This window comes from Myxocyprinus asiaticus, chromosome 35 (assembly GCF_019703515.2).
Source record: "Myxocyprinus asiaticus isolate MX2 ecotype Aquarium Trade chromosome 35, UBuf_Myxa_2, whole genome shotgun sequence".
In the NCBI taxonomy this organism is placed as follows: domain Eukaryota; kingdom Metazoa; phylum Chordata; class Actinopteri; order Cypriniformes; family Catostomidae; genus Myxocyprinus; species Myxocyprinus asiaticus.
In genome coordinates, this window is record NC_059378.1 from 34,340,305 (window position 1) to 34,361,353 (window position 21,049).

The 21,049-nt window shown below is 41.9% G+C and overlaps 1 protein-coding gene across 1 annotated transcript; it reads left to right on the forward strand.

Annotated features, from left to right (window-relative positions):
- The first annotated feature begins 483 nt into the window (after positions 1–483).
- LOC127426128 (caveolin-2-like) lies at positions 484–20,770 on the forward strand. Its single transcript, XM_051672678.1, has 3 exons — positions 484–834; positions 3,771–3,958; positions 19,111–20,770. Exons 1-3 carry the CDS (start codon positions 616–618, stop codon positions 19,259–19,261), a joined length of 558 nt encoding a protein of 185 aa, XP_051528638.1. The 5' UTR covers positions 484–615; the 3' UTR covers positions 19,262–20,770.
- The last annotated feature ends 279 nt before the right edge of the window (positions 20,771–21,049 follow it).

Genomic DNA, 21,049 nt, shown 5'->3' on the forward strand with positions numbered 1-21,049 from the left:
TTAACTGGAAGTTCCGCCCACATCGTCCACAAGGCATGGGACTCAAGAACATTGTGGATAGAGTTATTGGTATTGCCGATATTGGCCTTGATAGTACTTGATATTAAATAGAAAAGATAATGTATTCTCTATCCCTAAAAGGGGGTGCTATTGAGCCAAACTTTTAGCACATTTTTTACATACTCTTTCCCAATAATGTCCAAAGAGTTCGAATAGTCTACTGTAATCTTTGTACTTACTAACACAAAGCTCAGTGCTCAAAATAGTTTCAATCCATTCTCTTAAATATTTAAATACATTCCTGATATGCTGGTTCTTTTACGGGCTCTTCTAAGTTTACCAGCAGTCTGCATTTGACCAATGCGGTATTTATAGCAGATGTATCAGTGGGGTCTGGCACCTTCCCATTGGATCCTGCTTGGGAATGCCTGTTAGGGCACAGTCACTTTCCTAATATATCCCATATCCTGGTTTCAAGTTTAAGGCAGCTAAGACTGCTCTCCATTCACACTATTTGTGGGAGTGTGTGTACGATATAGGTGTGTAAAACCGTGTTTATGTGTGTTTTTCGATGCTGTGGGTGACCCATTTTGTGACCTTGCAACCTTTGTATTGATGACGGGCACCATGATGCGGAGGATGGACACAAGGGAGACAGAGATTGACTTGAGAGACACAGGGGATGGTGAGGATGATGAGGGACAACAGGCATGGAAGACACAGCTGGAAACCGTCCTGGAGGAAGAGGAGGAGGAAGATGTCATCTCTACGCAAAGTGACACCAGGCCTCTCATCAATGAAAGGGATCCAAGACAAATAAATGAGTGTCTAAAGGTAATTTGTTCAAGTAATACTATAATGGATAGTTTATCAAAAAAGAAAATTCTGTCTTTTTAATCCATCCATTTTGTTCTAAACCCATTTGACTTTCTTTCTTTCTTGGAACACAAAATAAGATGTTAGGCAGAATGTTAGTCACCATTCACTCTCATTTTATGGAAAAAAGATGCAATGAAAGTAAATTTTTACTGAAGCTAACATTCTGCCTAACATCTTTTGTGTTCCATGTCAACTTGTAGGCCAACCGGGAAGTCTCATTTGCAATGGAATTTTATTTAGCAACTTGTTAGCAACTTCTGTTTTTTAAAAACATAGTATGACTATGTATTTTATGTTGTAGAACAAAACGTGAAAGTCTCTTCAAATTATGTTAACCATTTTACTCAAAAATTCTGATTGTCTTTCAGGTTTTAGGACTACATACTGAGGATCTCTATACTGTAGTTCACCCAAAAATGAAAATTCTGTCAACTATTCACCCACATGTTGTTCCAAACCTGTTATTTTTTAAAGAACTTTACACAGCATTTTTTCCATAGAACAACACCAAACTTTACTAATGCTGCTATCAGAATTATCGTAAATACGAGTTTCCCACTCGAAAGTTGCACATGAATGACCCCTCAAATTGTAATTATGACTGGGAAACTTTGAGATTATTTTGATACCTGCGTTTCCGAGATGGGAGGAGTCGTAAACTTTCAACATAGCAGAGGAGAGTACTGTTTCTGTAGTGAATGACAAGTTTTATTAATTTTTCTAAATACAGCTAATTGTTTGTGCTTGCCGTTTTGGTCATATTCATTCATGTATATCAGCAACCATTTGATACATGTTGTACATTTTTACGCAGTGAAAATAGCTTGTATATGACCAAAATTCCATTATCTTCAGCTACAGAGCCAGGGCTGTGTACAAATACTAGATTTTTTTTCAGCCCACCCACAGAACGGACAGCTAGCAGACTGTGAGTAGATATTTGCAGAAATTGACAAAAAGTGTATTGGATTAGAATTACTAAGTGCACCTTTAAAGTGCTATCAAATAGTAAAATGCAGTCGTATTTTGCAGCATCATTAAATAATTTTGCTGCATCATATTCCAAATAGCCTTTGTATTTCATGTTACTATGGTGTGGTAGATAAGAACTTTGTCTTGACATTTTAGACAACCACAGCTGGTAGCTGTAAATGGATTAGAGGAATGTGTGTGAATATCTCCAATGGTGCGGCCAATAATAGCCACTGCTTAGTGGTTGAGCAGAGCAGGAAAATCACACAAACTATTAAAGACTTACAGTAGTCAACAGCATACTGTATACAGTGGCAAGAAATTGTATGTGAATCCTTTGGAATAAGCTGGTTTTCTGCATTAATTGGTCATAAAATGCGATCTCATCTTCATCAAAGTCACAAGTATAGACAAACACAATGTGCTTAAGCTAACAACACACAAACAATTAGAATCTTTCATGTCTTTATTGTACACATCCCATTAAACATTCACAGTGCTGTGAAAAGGATAAGTGAACTCTTGGATTTAATAACTGGTCGATCCTCCTTTGGCAGCAATAAACTCAACCAAGCGTTTGAGGTAGTTGCAGATTAGACCTGCACAACGTTCAGAAGGAATTTTGGACCATTCTTCATTACAGAACTGCTTCAACTCAGCCATGTTCTTAGGATGTCTGGTGTGAATGGCTCTCTTGAGGTCATTCCACAGCATATCTATTGGGTTAAGGTCTCCATTTATAGATAATTTGTCTAACTGTGTAACCCTTTCCAACTTTATGCAAAGCAACAATTCTTGATCGTAGGTCTTCTGAGATCTCTTTTTTTGCAAGGCATGGTCCACGTCAGCAGATGCTCTTGTGAATGCTTTTCAAAAGTCAAAGTAGCTCTAACCCACACCTCCAATGTTGTTGACAACTCCTGACTCTAATTAGCTTTTGTTGACATCATTAGCCTGTGGGTTCACATACTTTTTCCAACCTACACTGTGAATGTTGGAATGTATTCAGTATGTACAAGAACAATACAATAATTTGTGTGTTTTAAGTTAAAACAGATTGTGTTTGTTCATTTTTGTAACTTAGATTAAGATTGTAACCAGATTTTAAGACAAAATTTATACATAAATGCAGGTAATTCCAAAGGGTTCACATACTTTTTCTTGCCACTGTATGTTCTAACAGCACGTAATTGCACTAAACATCACAGTCCTCAGTTGAAACATAGTCCATGTCCAGAAACATACTAAATATGTAGCACATGTGATCTATATTATAATTAGTATGATGATCCATTTAAAACAGATAAGGACTTAAAGAAATAGTTCACCCAAAAACTAAAATTCTGTCATTTTGTACTCACTCTCATGTTGTTTCAAACACATATGACTTTCTTTATCCTGTGGAACACACAAAGAGATGTTAGGCAGTATGTTAGTCTTGTTCACCACTCACTTTCATCACATCTTTTACAATCAATGTAAATCGTGACTTGCATATACTTTTGTGTTCCACGGAAAAAAAGAAAGCCATACATGAACAACACGAGGGTGAGAAAATCATGACAGATTTTTTATTTTTGTCTGGAAGTCTATGGCTGACCCTTTCTATCATATGAAAGCTGAAATTTGGCATACTTATAGGGTAGTGTCTATAAAGTCTGATCAAATTGGAGGTCTACCATTTAAACCCTCTAGTGCCACTAACAGTTTAAAGTTTAAACTTTCTTTTAGCTTATAACTTTTAAACCGATATGCCTAGAACATAAACGCCTATTACAAAGAACATACTGGTTACAATCCTGTCAAAAACTTTTTCAAATTCGTCCTACACATTTAATCAAAATTTCACCAAATTTGGGTACAATAATCTTGGGATCATGATGGTCAAAATCTTGTGTCCAAATCTTCTCTGTTGCCAGGTGAGTTTTGAGGATGTGATAGCAGAACCAGTGTCAGTGCGCAGTGGGGATCGGTTGTGGATCTGGAGTCATGCTCTTTTCGAGGTGTCCAGGGTCTGGTTTTACCGTATCATCACAGCTCTTTTGGCTGTTCCTGTGTCCCTCATTGCTGGAATTCTTTTTGCCATTCTCAGCTTCATTCACATCTGGTATGAACAGTTTCTCAATGTAATCTTCAATGTAACTTCATGTGTGTAATTATGGAACCTACTTAACCCAAGATTTATAGAGAACTGATGTGTATTCATATTACCAAGATTGTTTGCATGAGTCATTTAGTAGATTTTTTTTTTATCCAATGCAACTTATCACAGGCACAGTCCCACAAGAGCAAACCTGGGTTTAAAGGTGCACTCAGTACATTTTTCCTCATTAAAATTTTTATAATGTATAAAGTCATGACTTCAGTCATATCAGTAGAGGTCAACCGATTTAGCCGATACCAATAACTAAGTTGGTGGAAAAAGCTGATAACTGATTAATTGGCCGATAGTTTTTAAAATTTATTTTAAGATTTATTAAAAAAAAAAACATTTATTTCCTAGTCTTTCTTTACTGTCACTGGGACAGACATAGAGGTTACAAGAGTCCAAAATGAATAAAATCCCAGGTGCAGTTTATTTTACAATTAAAATCCCAATAATCATAAAACCAAAAACAAGATTAGGTCCATAATGCAGGACTTTTAACTGCAAACAAGCCCGAAATACATTGGAGACTCTAATTTTGAAAAGTCTGTGCTCCCAGCTCAAACAAACGCATAAGGGAAACAAAACATGCACTCTTCTTTTTTTTCCTTTTTTCTTTTTTTTCAGTTAACACTTTTTTTCAGCAGGTGGGTATCTTTAAGACCAAGCCTATACAATCTAGAGGGGATCCAGTAGAATCTATGTAAGATCTTGAATTGCATAAGGCACACCCTTGCATCTCTAGATGCAGACTTGACATTTTTTAGAATCCTAGCCCACACTTCCTCCTCCAATACCAAGTTTAAATCTTTCTCCCATAATCTCTTGATAGAAGTTAATACTCCGACCCCAAGACTCTGAATTAGCAGGGAGTAATACACTGATGCCTCATAACCTTTTCCAAAAGCAGTAATCACCTCTCCCAGAGTATCTGCTGCTTTGGGGGGGGGGGGGGGGGGGGGTGCTACTCCCAAATACAATACAGAGCAGGTGGCGCAGCTGTAAATACCTATAGAACTGAGATCTGGGAATCCCAAAATGTTGAACCAATTTTTCAAAAGATCTCAACACTCTACTCTCATATAGCTCACCGGGTGTAGTAACCCCCCTCACAATCCATTCTAACCGAAGGAAGGGAACTTATTAATACATAATTTAGGGTTCAGCCATATGCTTGAGGCAACATTTAAATAAATGTCAGAATTAAACACTCTGGACACTTTTGTCCATACCTCGTGCAAATGCGAGATAACAGGGTGTAACTTAACTTCTCTGATTAGTTTGATAGAAAGGCTTTGCAATGGTAAAATATGGGCAAGAACTTCCTGTTCAATACAAAACCAGGGAGGGCTCTCTCAGGTGGAAGCGAACAATGAGCCAAATATCTGAGACCGAACGCATAATAATAAAACAAAATCTTGGGTAGGCCTAGCCCACCTTTGTCAATCAGCCTATGTAACTTATTAAAATGTAATCTAGGATGCTTACCATTCCAAATGAAGGACTTCGCTATGCTATCAAATTGCTTGAAATAAGAGAGGGGGACATCTACAGGGAGAGATCGTAACAGGGAGTAAAATTTTGGAATACAATTCATTTTAATAACATTAACCTTCCCAATCATAGATAAATGTAATGAAGCCCACCTGCCCACATCGCTCAAAAACCTTTTTATTTAGGGGTCAAAATTAACTCTAACTAAATCAGACAAATTTGCTGGGAATAAAATGCCCAAATACTTAATGCCCTGTTTGGGCTACTGGAAGGTGCCCGGCTGGAAAGCAGTTACTGGGCAGTACGCTGTCAGAGCCAAAGCTTCGGATTTAGACCAATTGACTCTGTATCCTGAGAATTTAGAAAAGGAATTAATAATTCTATGGAGGCAAGACATAGATCTAATGGGGTCGGAGACGAATAATAAAATATCATCTGCATAAGGCAAAAGCTTATGCGCCACACCTCCCTCCATCACCCCTGGAAAATCATTTTCCCTTCTTATCGCGGCTGCTAATGGTTCCAGGGCAACCCTGTCGGGTGCCCCTATCCAAAGTAAAATAATCTGAAATTAATCAATTTGTTTGTACCGCCGCTACCGGGTGTCTATAAAGTAACTTAATCCATCCAATAAATGTATTCCCGAACCTGTATATTTCCCAAATCTTAAAAAGATAATCCCATTCTACCATTTCAAAATGCCTTTTTGGCGTCAAGTGAGATGGCCACGACAGGAGTCTGATCATTTGCCACTGACCACATAATATTGATGAAACGCCTAATGTTATCAGAAGAGCTGCGGCCCTGAATAAACACCACCTGATCTATACGTATAAGAGATGTCATAACTTTACTTAATCGGTTAGCCAGAATTTTTGACAATATTTTTATCAGGGAAATTGGACGGTAACTCTTACACTAGCTTGGATCTTTGTCCTTTTTAAGAATCAGACTGATCCGGGCTTGAGTCATGGTTGGCGGAAGCTTCCCATTCTTTAACGATTCCATATAAACTTCTAACAAATGTGTAGCCATTTCTGTAGCTTAACATCTAAAAAATTCAGTGGCAAAGCCATCTGGCCCTGGAGCCTTTCCTGTAGGCCTCCTCCAAGTTTATCTCAGAATCAAGAGAATTGTTTTGCTCAGTCGTCAGTTTAGGGAGTTCTAATAGTTACACAAAGTTTCTAATGTCTTCATCAGTAGACGAAGACGTGGAACTATAGAGATCAAGATAGAACTCTTTAAAAGCATTATTAATATCAATGGCTGAGGTAAATATTTCATCACCAGCAGATTTCACTGAGGGAATGGTAGAAAAAGATTCTCTCTGCTTTATATATCTAGCCAAAAGCTTCCCTGCTTGTCCCCCAACTCAAAATATGACTGTCTTGCCCTGAATAGCCAAAACTCCACCTTCCGTGACAAAATAGTATTATATCTGTATTTCAATTGGGTCAATTCTCTGAGGCCATCAGATGGCATTCAGCGCTTCAGTTCTGCCTCGGCACATTTAATATTCCCTTCCAACTCCACGAGTTCTCGTGTTTTGGGTTTTTTGGTGAATGAGGCATACTGTATGATCCGACCCCTCAGAACTGCCTTAAGTGCCTCCCAAGCCATGCCCACAGAGGATACTGAGGACCAGTTGGTCTCCATATAGACACTGATTTCAGCCTTTAGCATTTGTTGAAATTCAGGATTTTGCAAAAGGGATACATTAAAGCACCAACTATATAATTTATTTTTCTCCTTATGTGGCAACACCTCTAAAATCACCAGGGTGTGATCTGAGAATAAAGTTTCCAGTTGAACAACAAGATAAAATCCATTTCAACAGATGAAATGAGGAACTTAGATATATATATTAAAAAAAATCTATTATTGAATAAATCTTATGGACTGATGAAAAAAATGTATAGTCCCTACAAGATCGGTTCAGAAGTCTCCAAATATCTGTAAGACGAAGATTTTTAAGTGTCAATGTTTCTCTATGGGGCTTACACACTTTTGCTTCACTATGATCAAGGACTGAGTCCATCAAAAGATTCAAGTGTCCTCCCAATATTATATCATGAGGGGTGCCAGTGGCATGCAACATCCCTTCAAGATCTATAAAAAAGCCCTGATCATCAGCGTTAGGTGCATAAATATTAGCCAAAATCAAACTTTGCCCCTGAATTTCTGCTAAAACAATAATGACTCTTTCTAATTTATCTTTAATCTGTTTGAGACATTTGAATTGTAGATGCTTACTTATCAATGTAATGACTCCCCTGCTCTTACTTGAGTCAGCACTAAAGAAAACATGTCCACCCCATATCTTCCCAAATTTTTCAGCTTCCTGCAGGGAAAGATGTGTTTCTTGAAGAAACACTATATCATATTTCTTACGTTTAAGAAAAGAAATAACCTTCCTTCTTTTTATGGGGTGCCCCAACCCATTCACATTCCACATGTAGAGAGACAATCCACTCATATTAACATCTGACATTTTAACATTTTAGAAAAAAATAGATTGTGTGTCAAAAATAAAATTATAACGACCACATTCCAACATTAGTGCTACAATCAAATCCTGAACTTCCCCCTGAACCAAAAACACAGAAAAAAGATAAATGTGTGCATTATCCCCGCGCACAACAGTGCCAACCCATCCCTCTAAACTCAAACAGTCCATGTACGCCTACGAGAGCCCCCGCGACAACTTTGCCATCAAATAAGTCCGGTGCTTCTATACAAATTTTGTGAGACAGAATTACACAACAGAAAATAATCTATAAAACAAACTCCAGCAAATAGTTGGCATAAGCACAAAGAACTTGTAGATTAATCCACATAACTGTTCCGAAGGTGTGTTCCCCCACAAAACAAACGCCAGCCGCTAGGCAGAACCAGCACAAAAAGAAACAATAAAGGCGCCCAGTTTCCTCGGACAGTCAAGTGAATGTTCAGTGAGTCAGACCCACTTGGCTGTTACATGAGTGCAACAGATGCCCTAATCACTCCAATGTTTTGCAAGAAATATTCCACAGAACAAACTCCAACCAATAGGAGGCATAAGCACAAAGAACGTGCAGATTCATCCACAAACTGTCCAGAAAGAGTGTTATTCCACAAAACAAACTCCAGCCGCTAGGCGGAACCAGCACAAAAAGAAACAAAGAAGGCACTCAGTTTCCTCGGACAGTCAAATGAATGTTCAGTGAGTCAGACCCACTCGGCTGCATAGAGAGTATCACACAATGACCTACTCATTCCATTGATTTTATGAAGGACATCGCTTGCTGTGGGCATGTAAATATTTTGAGGCCATCCTTAGTATCTATTCTCAATTTAGCCAGGAACATCAGTGCAAAAGTGACCTTCCATTGATGTGAGAGTTTCTTGCATTCCTTGAATTGATCACGTTTCTTTCTTGTCAAATTCGCAAAGTCTGGGAACAAGAAAATGTTGTGGTTCTTCCAAGAAAGCCTTCCTTTACTCCTCGCCTCTCGTAACACGAGATCTTTATCAGATGATCTCAGAAATTTGGCCAGAATTGATCGGGGTCTGTCTCCCTCCGTGGATCTCTGAGCCGGAACTCTGTGAGCTCGCTCTATTTCCAGCTTATGGCCTGTTATGTCAAGCAGACTCGGGAAGAGCCCGTCTAGGAATTTCACCACATCTCGGCCTTCTTTGTCTTCAGAAATTCCAACAATTCGGACGTTGTTTTGATTTCCGTTACGATTCTCAAGGTCTTCCAACTTTTCCCAGACACGCTCCAAGTCTGTCTTAGTCACTAGTGGATTAGCAGCTAATTCCCTCTCCGATGACTACAGATAATCGATCTGTTTCTCAACATCCACCATTCTTGTAACCATCTCAGTGAATTTTGTCTCCATGGCAGTGATCGATCGACATATTACAGCAACATCCTCCAAGTCAGCAACAATCTTCGCCAGCATTGCCGACATGTTCAACAGTTGATGCTGAATCTTTTTCAACGCACTGTCCAAATTGAGTCCCAGGCTTTCAGCCTGTTGCTTAGGGGCTTCAGCTTGAGCACGTAAGTGCCTTTTAATGTCTCCAGAGCCCGAGGGTTTTGAATTCTTTGACATATTGTCTTCCTAGAACAGTCAAGAATCAGAGTGTATCGGATCTCACTGGTTTATGACATAAAAATTATTAAAACTTGCAAAGTGAGCAGAGCTCACCGTTCACACGTCCGACCCTCGCATTGCGCCATGCGACTCCCAAAACATGCACTCTTACAATCATCTACAATATATTACAATAAAAACTCTCTAAGGTCAACATTGTCATATAGGCTAATTAATACTGTATAAGCAGTTATTTATCAACAGTAGATTATCATTTGTAGGGCTTTACTGGTTGTGTTACTATCAGAAATAATTGGTAATTATTTCTTTAGTTATTAATTAATATTTAAATTAATTAATTAAATCTAACTCATTAAAACCTCATATGGGGCTCCAGTAAATGTAGTGCGCTACGTTTAGGAGCGTGTTTGTTTATCAGCAATAATTAATAATTATCAAAGATAATTATTAATTATTAAAATCAATAGAACTTTGATGAGAATCAATGTTAGCTTTTTGTAATCCTTTAAATCAACAATTATCAAAGATAATCTTTAAATGTTAACATCAATGAAACATTAATTAAAATTAACACTAGCTTATTGATCATTCAAATTCAACAATCATCAAAGATAATTATCAATTTCAAAAATCAATAGAATATTAATAAGGATTAACATTGACGGGGCACCACCCTGGAATCAGGGACTAATATTCAGATAGTATAACAGTCTCAATATTAAATTACAGACATCCGAAGAATATCGATTTTCAGGAGAAAAAAAAAACAATGAATGAAGGCTTGAATCCGAGCACTGACATCCCGTCAGCATGACACAGGTGTATGCAAACAAACCAAAACACTTCTCTTTGTAATATAACAAAGTTTATTTATGCAGTAATATCAATTAATAATTAATACAATGCAGTCAATAAACTTCCAACTTCCAACTACAAACTAAATAGTGATATGATTAGATATGGAAACTAAAATAATCCTATAACACATAAGGTGTGTGTGTGAGAGTGTGTGTGTGTGTGTAAGGAGGAACGCGCACAAAATGGCGGATGTGACTCTCGTGGAGAGTATGTCATGCGAGACTTCCGGCCAGGGAATATGGCCGCAAATGTGGGCGGAGAGAAACCAGTCAATGGTAGCTTAGGGACAAAGCTGAGCTTTATCACAAAGCTATCTACTAGCCAAAAATGTGTGCCAGAATGTTTGTGAGGGGTCGCATGTGTGTGTGTGTGCGTGTGTGTGTGTGTGTGTGTGTGTGTGTGTGTGTGGTTAGTACGAGAGAGAGAGAATTAAGTGACGGCCCCAAAGCCGATTTCGTGATCGTGGGAGAGAAAGCAGCTGTTAGTTTATCACTCAGAGACACGGTGGACGGCTCGTAAACCATCCCGCGTTCTTTGATTCTTTAATGGATGAACTCAGTTTGCCGGTCTCACCCACGATGGCGGAAATGCACAACAGTCCAATGTGGTTGGACCACAATACAGCAAATCAAATTCGTGATAATTAATACCATGAGTATTAATAATGAGCGGACATGGCGGTCCGTAAACTGTACAAGCAATAACCTTGGTACACAAGAATAACACACTATAATATTCTATTTCTGCCCAGACGTAAACCTCTTACTTGAATCGCATGAGGATGCAGAATGTGTGTTCATCCGACTCGTTTCCTCGAGGCTCGGGTGATGACGGGAGGCCGTTTCCTCGCTCTGTCGGTGGGCGGTACGGCTGCTGATTCTCGGCGGGCTGGTGGAGAAATCAGCGACGTTGACTTGATTGAAGTGGGAAGAGAAATCTTTTCTCTTCACTTCTGCAGGCAAACGGATGAAGATGCGGATTGCTCGGCGGTCTCCTTCGGATCCGTTAGAGTGTTCGGTGGAACACAGAGTAATCTCAACTCGTCCAGCAAGATGGAGATTGTATGACCACAATTTCAAGTCGGACGTTACTTCCTTGTGCCACGAGGCTGCACCTGAGAGCAGCGATGAGCTGCGTCTACACATGGCGAGCAAAGTTGCTGGAAGCAAATCCCGGAAGCATTTCAGAAGTATTTCTACTCCTGATGGTGTCATGGTTGAGGTGCGTTCTGTCGCGTGCCTCATCCAATAGGAGTTGAGAGTTCGATCCTTTAGTGAGCAAGGCTTCATGGGATTTGTAGTCTGTTTTGGACTCCCTTTGTTTGATTTTGGCGTGATTTTTATCAGTAAGATTTATGACCTGGTATGTGGGGGCCTGAGTTAGGTTTTACGACTGTGTTAGGCCTGCCTTTGTCTTCTATCTGAATACATGAGGCCCAACACATTCATCAATAATAGATCATCAGTGATCCAGTAATAAAAGGTAATAACAGACTTTTTCCTTGTTCTCTAGGGACACCATCAGTCAAAATCAACATGAATATTAACATAAACGTATTATTAACATATACTGTATCTACTTAACAACAAAACCTCTTCAGAGTGCTCACTTTTTATAACCTTATAAAAAGGAATAATTATTTTTTTTTCAATCTGTAACTATCAGCTTTGATTTTTGCCAATAACCAAAAAGCAACTATTGGCACTGATATACTGGCTGACCTCTATCAGTAACCTTATAAAATCTGTTTTATTCTACATGGAGAGCCATTGGGGGCTGCCTTGTTAGGATCACATGACCAGCCGAATACTACTTGCTTAATTTCAGTAACCACCCTGTTTTTGGACACTTTCACTCATGGATTAAATGAATCACGACTGACTGTGAATAGTGAATTTCTACAGTGGCATTTGTAATTGAAAACTATTGTGTTTGAATGATGCTGCATCCATGCTCCTAGGTGTCAGTTTAAGTCCAAGATGACATAAACAAAAAATTACTGAGTGCACCTTAAAGTATCTTGCTTAGTGGGAAAATGTGAAGGTTCATTGATTTCCCCTTGTGGGATTCACACCTAAAACCTTTTGATTACTAGTCTTCTACTTTGATTACCACTTCACCACACCACTAACCAATGTACAAGTCAACTTGAAATCAAAATTGACCCTATTAACTTTCTTAATATATGTTCCTGGTCATATTTTGCATGATTCATCCGCGCATGTAATTCCAAAGAAAACAATGTTTGTCTTTGTAACAGTGGCGAGGCCAGAAATTTCCGGCCAGTGAACCATGTAGGCCATGTAAATGGTAAAATGAAGCTGATGCGCTAGGTTTAAATGGTTTTAATGGCAAATATGCATACACAGAATATATGACGTCAATATAAATACAAAGTCAAATCCCAAACATTTAGGCCATGTCCACACTAATACGTTTTTGTTTAAAAACAAATTTTTTTCACTACATTTTGGCCTTCTGTCCACACTGAGACAGCATTTTTGTCCATCGAAAACGGAGCTTTTCGAAAATGCTCTCCCAACTGGATACATTTTTAAAACGCCACTGTGGCAGCGGGGGTGTGGTTGAGCGCCCGTCCGGAGAGAGAGAAAGTGGTAAGGGCTCTTACACCTGAGCTAAATTATGTCTAACACCTGTCTCTAATTCCAGTGAGCTTGGGGAGAGTGGCATATAAACAGCCACGCCACCGCCAGAAGAGAGAGAGAGAGAGAGTCTGGCACGAGAGTCTCACGGTGAAGCTACTGAGTTTGTGACACTACAGAGTTGTGATAAAGTCTTTGTGATGATTAAGAGGCTGTGACTAGGAGCCTGTGATGCTAAAAAGTTTCTGAAGCTGAAGAAGTTACTGTGCCAGTTGTGACTGTGTTATCCCTAAGTTTGTGATTAAAAGCTCACCTGAGACCTGAACCTTCCTGTCCCAGTGACCTCATTCCTCACACTGGTGCCAAAACCCGGGAATCGAAGTACGCCCCATGGAGTCCTCCCAGGTGGCCGAGATCCTCCAGTCCCTCGCCTGCCTGCATCAGTCCAAGACCGGGAACGACAGTTTTTTGAGATCCTGTGAGCTCAAGCAGAGGACCGGCTCATGATCCGGAGCCTCCACGGCCAGGAGAGAGAGAGCAAGTGGCGACCCCGGACCACCGCAGCCAACTGCCTCCCCCCACACTCCTGAAGATCGGTGCGGAGGACAATGCCGAGGCCTTCCTCGATTTATTTGAGAGGACCGCAGAGATCTGGGCCTGGCCGTGTGACCAGTGGGCAGCCAGGCTCCTCCCACTACTGTCCAGGGAAGCCCAGCTTGCGGCCCAACAGTTGCCAGTGGCTAATCTCCTGGCCTATGACGACCTCAAAAAGTCCATCTTGCAGCGGGTGGGTCATAGCCCGGAACAGTATCGCCAACTGTTCCGGATCTTGAAGCTGGGGAAGACCGACTGCCCGTTTGCCTTTTCCCAATGGCTCCGAGACCCATGCCGGAATTGGCTGCTGGCGGGGAATCGTGACGTCGGGGAGTGATCGACCAGGTGGTATTGGAACAGCTGATTCATCGACTGCCGCAGGAGACGGCGGAGTGTGTATAGTGCCACTGCCCGGCGTCGCTGGAGGAAGCCTTCCAGCTTGCGGAGGACCACTTGGTGGCGTACCCAAGGGCGGAAGAGCCCCCTCTCTCTCCCTCTCTTCCCCCTCCCCCTGTGTGTTCCCCCCATCCCTCTCACTATGCTCTCTCCCCAGAGCCCATTTCTGCCCCGCGGAGGCGGGAAGCTCCGCCACCAAGGCCAGTTCCTCGCCTGAGGAGGTGGACACCGCCCCCTACCTCTACAGTGCCCTGTCGCTCTCCACCTCAGGTGGAAGTGCCCGCTGACACAGGTGCAGGTGTTATGTCTGGGCCGGTCTGCTGGGGTTGCGGGGATCTGGGGCACTTCCAGGATCAGTGCCCAGTGATGGAGCTGGGGATAGTGGTCCGGATCCCCGACACCCCGCAGGCTGCCCCTGACTGAGCCGTAGCATACCGGATACCGGTAAGAATCAAGGGGGGTACTCACCAAGCATTGCTGGACACAGGTTGTAATCAAACCATGGTCCACCAATGCTTGGTTCAACACGAGGCTTTGGGCACAGCTAAAATGGTGAGGGTGAGGTGTGTGCATGGGGATATTCACAAATACCCTATGGTGACCCTGGTGATGAAATTTTGGGGTACAAAACATGTGGAGGCCGCGGTTAGTTCCCGCCTCATCCATCTGCTGATTTTGGGGATAATTGGCCTGAATTTAGAAATGTATTAAAGGGAATATGCACGGATGGGTCCTGCACAAAAGCGATAAGATGTGAAATGTGCGATGCTCTGGCAGGGGAGGTGGAGCCAGGGCCGTCTTCATCTGCTCCACGTCACAATGACGTGAGGGGGAGAGGCTGCAGCCCCTCCCGTCCTCAGGGGATTTCCCGAAGGGGATTTCCCTTTGGAGCAGTCGTGAGATGAAACACTCAAGCACGCCTTTGACCAAGTGAGAGTGATCGATGGTCAACAACTCCAGCCGGGTGTCGCCCTTTCATATCCTTATTTCGCAATAATAAGTGAGCGGTTGTATAGAGTGACGCAGGACGCTCAAACAAATGAGATACAACCCAACTCTTAATACCGTGGAGCCGTCGGGAAATGGTGTTCCAGGCAGCTCACTATAATCACATGGTGGGTCATTTAGGGGAAAGGAAAACACTGAACCATCTAATAGCCCGTTTTTATTGGCCGGGCATTGGTGGCGATGTCTGCAGGTGGTGTGCGGCATGCCACGAATGTCAGCTGGTGAATCCACCGGCCACCCCAAAAGCGCCATTGTGCCCCCTTCCGCTGATCGAGGTCCCCTTCGAAGAATTGGAATGGACCACATCGGGCCATTAGAGTGGTCAGCATGCGGACATTGCTTTGTATTGGTCCTAGTGGACTATGCAATGCGACATCCGGAAGCCGTGCCTCTACGCAGCATCTCAGCACGTAGTGTTGTGGAGGCACTCTTCAATATAATCTCCCAGGTGGGTATTCCGAAAGAAATCCTCACCGATCAGGGCACAACCTTTATATCACGGACACCACGCGAGCTTTATGAATTATTGGGCATTAAATCAATCCACACCAGCATTTACCATCCACAAACAGATGGCCTGATGGAGCGATTTAATAAAACCCTTAAAAACATGATTCGTAAGTTTGTGCAGGAGGATGCTAGAAATTGGGACAAATGGCTCGATCCCCTGTTATTCGCAGTACGAGAGGTCCCGCAAGCCTCCACTGGATTTTCCCCATTCGAGCTGCTATATGGGTGCGCCCACACGGCGTGCTTAATGTTATGCGCGAAGCTTGGAAGGAGGGACCTTCAAACAGCAAGAATGAAATTCAATACGTTCTTGATCTTAGAGCAAAACTCCACACTTTGGGGCAACTAACACAGGAGAATTTGCTCCAAGCTCAAGAACAACAGAGCCGACTGTATGACAGGGGAACTCGGCTGTGGGAATTTGCACCGGGAGATAAGGTACTTGTATTACTCCTCACATCGAGCTCCAAATTACTAGCCAAGTGGCAAGGACCCTTTGAGATCACACAACGAGTGGGGGATCTCGATTATGAGGTAAAGCGAACAGATAGAGGGGGCGCACGTCAAATATATCACCTCAACCTCTTGAAATTGTGGAGGGAGGCAGTCCCTGTGATGTTGGCTACGGTAGGGGGCGGAGCTCGGGCCAGAGGTGAATACAAAACACAATCATTTCACCCCGGTCACTTGCGGAGACCACCTCTCACCGTGTCAGCTCGCAGAGGTTGCCAAGTTGCAAAAGGAGTTTGCAGATGTGTTTTCCCTTCTACCAGGTCATATGAACCTCATCCGGCACCACATCGAGACCGAGCCGGGGGTGGTGGTACGTAGCCCTATCGATTACCCAAGCACAAAAAGAAAATTGTCTGGGAAGAACTGGATGCAATGCTCGATATGGGGGTAATAGAGGAATCCCACAGCAATTTTTCTAGTTCCTAAGAGTGAATGGTCTGTATGGTTCTGTGTGGATTATAGAAAAGTTGATGAGTTGCTCGATCGGTTGGGCACTGCTCGATTTTATTCGACAATGGATTTGACAAAGGGTTATTGGCAGATCCCCTTGACACCAATTTCCCATGATAAAACAGCCTTCTCCACACTGTTTGGATTACACCAATTTGTGACGCTGCCGTTCGGTTTGTTTGGAGCCCCGGCTACGTTTCAGCGTCTCATGGACCAAATCCTCAGACCGCATTCGGCTTACGCCGCTGCCTATTTAGATGACATCATCATTTACAGTATTGAATGGCAGCGGCACATGCAGTATCTGAGGGCGGATCTGAGATCGCTGAGACGAGCAGGACTCACAGAAAACCCCAAGATGTGCACGATTGGGTGGGTGGAGTTACGGTATCTGGGTTCCACTTAGGCCACGGGCAGGTGTGTCCCCAAATTGACAAGATTACGGTGATTGCGACCTGCTCGAGGCCCAAGACCAAAAAGGGGGTGAGATAGTTCCTGGGGATGGCTGGCTATTATAGGAGATTCGTGCCTAATTATTCAGATGTCACCAACCCGCTGACTGATCTCACTAAAAAGGGAGCTCCAGACCTGGTCCAGTGGACGGAGCAGTGCCAACAGGCATTCACGCAGGTTAAAGCCGCACTTTGCGGGGGGCCGCTTTTACATTCACCCAATTTCTTTCTCCCTTTTGTCTTACAGATGGACGCTTCAGACAGGGGGCTGAGGGCAGTACTCTCGCAGGTGGTGGAGGGGGAGGAGCACCCGGTGCTGTACATTAGCCGCAAGCTCTCGCTGAGGGAGACTAAGTACAGCACCGTAGAAAAGGACTGTCTTGCCATCAAGTTGGCGGTCATCACTCGCCGGTACTACCTGCTGGGGCGGGCCTTCACCCTCTGCTCGGATCACGCCCCACTCCAATGGCTCCACCGCATGAAAGATACCAACACGCGGATCACCCGTTGGTATCTGGCTCTTCATCCGTTTAAGTTCAAGGTGGTCCAGAGACCGGGAGCACAGATGGCTGTCGCCGACTTCCTTTCCAGAAATGGGGGGGGGGGTGTAGTAGACAGGCCGGATGTCTCCCCGGTCTGAGTCAGGTGGTGGGGATATGTGGCAGCGGGTGCGTGGTCGAGCGCCCGTCCGGAGAGAGAGAAAGCGGTAAGGGCGCTTACACCTGAGCTAAATTATGTCTAACACCTGTCTCTAATTCCAGTGAGCTTGGGGAGAGCGGCATATAAACAGCCACGCCACCGCCAGAAGAGAGAGAGAGAGAGAGTCTGGTACGAGAGTCTCACGGTGAAGCTACTGAGTTCGTGACGCTACAGAGTTGTGATAAAGACTTTGTGATGATTAAGAGGTTGTGACTAGGAGCCTGTGATGCTAAAAAGTTTCTGAAGCTGAAGAAGTTACTGTGCCAGTTGTGACTGTGTTATCCCTAAGTTTGTGATTAAAAGCTCACCTGAGACATGAACCTTCCTGTCCCAGTGACTTCATTCCCTCACAGCCATCTTCCCATTGTAGTGTGGGCAGGGAAAACTGAAATATCTGAAAACGATGACGTATTTGTTGCCATGTGACGCAGTCATTTGATCCATTCAACCCAAAACAATCAAGATGGCAGCCTATGTTGTAGCGGCATTGTTGTGCTTGCTATCCACTTTGATAGTGTTGATAAAGACAAATGTTACTTTGTACAACCTTCACATTGCATTCCTTCAAAGGGAAGTTTACTTGGAATTGCTGTTTGGTGACGGAACACAAGGACTATTGCAATCTGGACCGTACATTAAACAACAATTTTTTGCATGCACTGTAAGAGGATTTAAGCGGGTTTTTTATACGTTTCAGTGTGGACGAGAAACTTTTGGAAAATGCTTGAAAACGGCAGTGTTGAAGGAGAGAATTTCGAAATCGGAAAAGCCATTTTCAAATGTATCCAGACTAATGTGGATTTATTGCCTTAGGCAGTTTAGAAACCCAGAAAAGAGGACATTTGGTCACCCTATTACTGTAAATGTGGCTATATTAGTGGTTTATGTTGGATGTGAAGTAACCCCGATGCCAAACCAAAGAAATGTGTTGCCATCAAACCAGGAATATGATGATTATCATACATGTGAGCAAGTTTGCATGCTACAAAATGCACTTTCTTTTTATTTGCTAACTATTAGTGTACTCCAGCTGTTTTGACTGGGTGGACCAGCCTTCAATCTGTGTGGACCAGTGCCACCTTGGCCCTTATTTGGCCTCGCCCCTGCTTTTGTAATATTTCATCATAATCTAACAACTTGTTCTTACTTTGAAATGACTATATTTTCCGCTGACATCACCTAGGGCTCTAAGGCTATTTGATAATGTTAACAAATAGCAAAATTGCTAATTAGGCATTGTTTTAGCAAACTCGCATTCAGGTCTGGCTTCATTTCGGTATGGAATGTCCAACTTTCCAAACTGGATAAAATTAAGTCCCACCCTACATTTTTTCTTGTTGAATATCTTGTTTCACTCAAAAATATATGAAAGTACTAAAGCAAAATTGTCGTTTTATTTTGACTTTTAGCTTTCACTTTTCTATTCTCTCTTTCAGGTTCTTCACACCATGTGTACAGGTGATTTTGATTAACACTGTTTGGTTGCAGACATTATGGAGCAACGTATTGGGCATCTTCATCCTACCCTTCTTCCAAAGCGTCACCAAGTGCTGCAGTGGTATTAGTGTTCTTCTAACACGGGAATGAGAAATGTTCACTGGAATCAATTCTAGTGGAAATTTCAGAACAACAGATTATGGTCTGATGCCTGGACTATCAGACAGGATGTGTGGTTTCTAAAAGATTTCTTGTGGCCGCTTGACTCCTGGTCCATGTTATAGGGGACCTTGCCAAACGATGAGCATGGTAAATGTTAACTCTGTCAAAGACGGAGAACAAATGGATTTTCTTAGCATGAGTTTGCATAAGTATGAAAGTATTTTAAAAGGAATAGCTCACCCCAAAATGAAAATAATTTACTCGCCCTCTTGTCGTTCCAAACCCTTATAAACTGGAGAACAAAAGGAGATGTTAAGCAGAATATTGATGCTGCTCTTTTCCATTCAGTAGGGGTGGATGCTGTCAAGCTCTAAAAATGTCAAGAAAGCACAATTAAAGTATCATAAAATTAGTGCATATGCTATATTTCAAGTCTTTTGATGCAATATGGTAGCTTTGTGTGAGAAGCAGATGGAAAATTAAGTCTTTGTCGCAGCTCTCAAATCAAATTTACTGCATTATTAAACTTGACATGTCAAGATTGGTTGCGAGACACGCAACAACCAATGTCATTTGGCATTACAATTTCAATACAGTTTTAAACTCTTCCTCACACAAAGCTCATTTGCCTTCAGAAGACTTTAGTATATATTACATTTATATTTTTGTTATTTTGGAATGAAATTGGGGTGAGTAAATGATGACAGAATTTTCATTATTAGGAGAAAGGATCCTTTAAACAGCAAAGAAGTGTTTTGTTCAGATGTTATCTTTTACCTATAAGGCTGGACTTCCTTTTCTACAACCGTTGGGTGTTCCAATTTCTCCCATTCATTTTAATTGAAGTGGCCCGTCTCTGCTAAATAGTCTCTGTTTTCGATACAGTGATCACCTGTCAATCAACTTAAGAATGAGCATGCGTATTATCTGAACCAGCCTGAAAAATAGCGTTGTTTTAGAGTGACCTGAGCTAAAGAAGCACAATGTATGATGCCAGTGTTGTCAGATTTTACTGCTGATTTGAAATATGTTCTTTAGTCGTAATCTTGACCAACCGTTTTGGAGATTTCAGTCTTTCCCCATTCAAGTAGGTAGCTCTGTATTTTTATACTGCCTTCATGTGCTATCGGAATTATCCTAAATACGAGTTTCCCACTCTGAATTTGCACATGAACTACCCTTCAAGACTGGGAAATGTGGAGATAATTTTGATACCAGAGTTTCCCAGTTGGGGAGAGACGTAAACTTTCACCATGGCGGAGGAGAGTACAGTTTCTGTAGTGAATGACAGGTTTTATTAATTTTTCTAAATACAGCTAATTGTTAGCGCTTGCTTTTTCGGTCATATTCATTTATGTATATCAGTAACCATTTGATAGATTTTTGGTACATTTTTACACTGTAAAAATATATTGTATTTGACCAAAATTCCATTATTGTCAGCAAGCTAATTGAATAGTATTATGGTGTCAAAATAAAAGTTCCTCAAGAAATATGCATGAATGAACCTGTCGTTGTCCATGTTTCCAATTTCTTTTTAACAACAAACCACTTGAACATGATGTACTCCTAATTACCAGTTCAGAAGTGGCAAGTAGGGTCATTCCAAGGGAATTTGGGTAAAACATACTGCTAATAGAGCGCATCAGTGCCCGCCCACTTATTCAGCCATCTGGGTTTAGGAAGTATTTTCCCATAGACATTTTATAAAATCCTATTTAAAGAGTTGTAAGCCAAACCAACCATCTCCTTGGTTTTAAGGCAAAAAAGCATTTG

What these genes read in the sequence shown, in the direction of transcription:
- LOC127426128 (XM_051672678.1), top strand. Translation starts at nt 616, where the DNA reads ATGACGGGCACCATGATGCGGAGGATGGACACAAGGGAGACAGAGATT. An exon ending in AAATAAATGAGTGTCTAAAG is followed by an intron (nt 835 to 3,770) that starts GTAATTTGTTCA and finishes CTCTGTTGCCAG; the next exon opens with GTGAGTTTTGAGGATGTGAT. An exon ending in CTCAGCTTCATTCACATCTG is followed by an intron (nt 3,959 to 19,110) that starts GTATGAACAGTT and finishes TCTCTCTTTCAG; the next exon opens with GTTCTTCACACCATGTGTAC.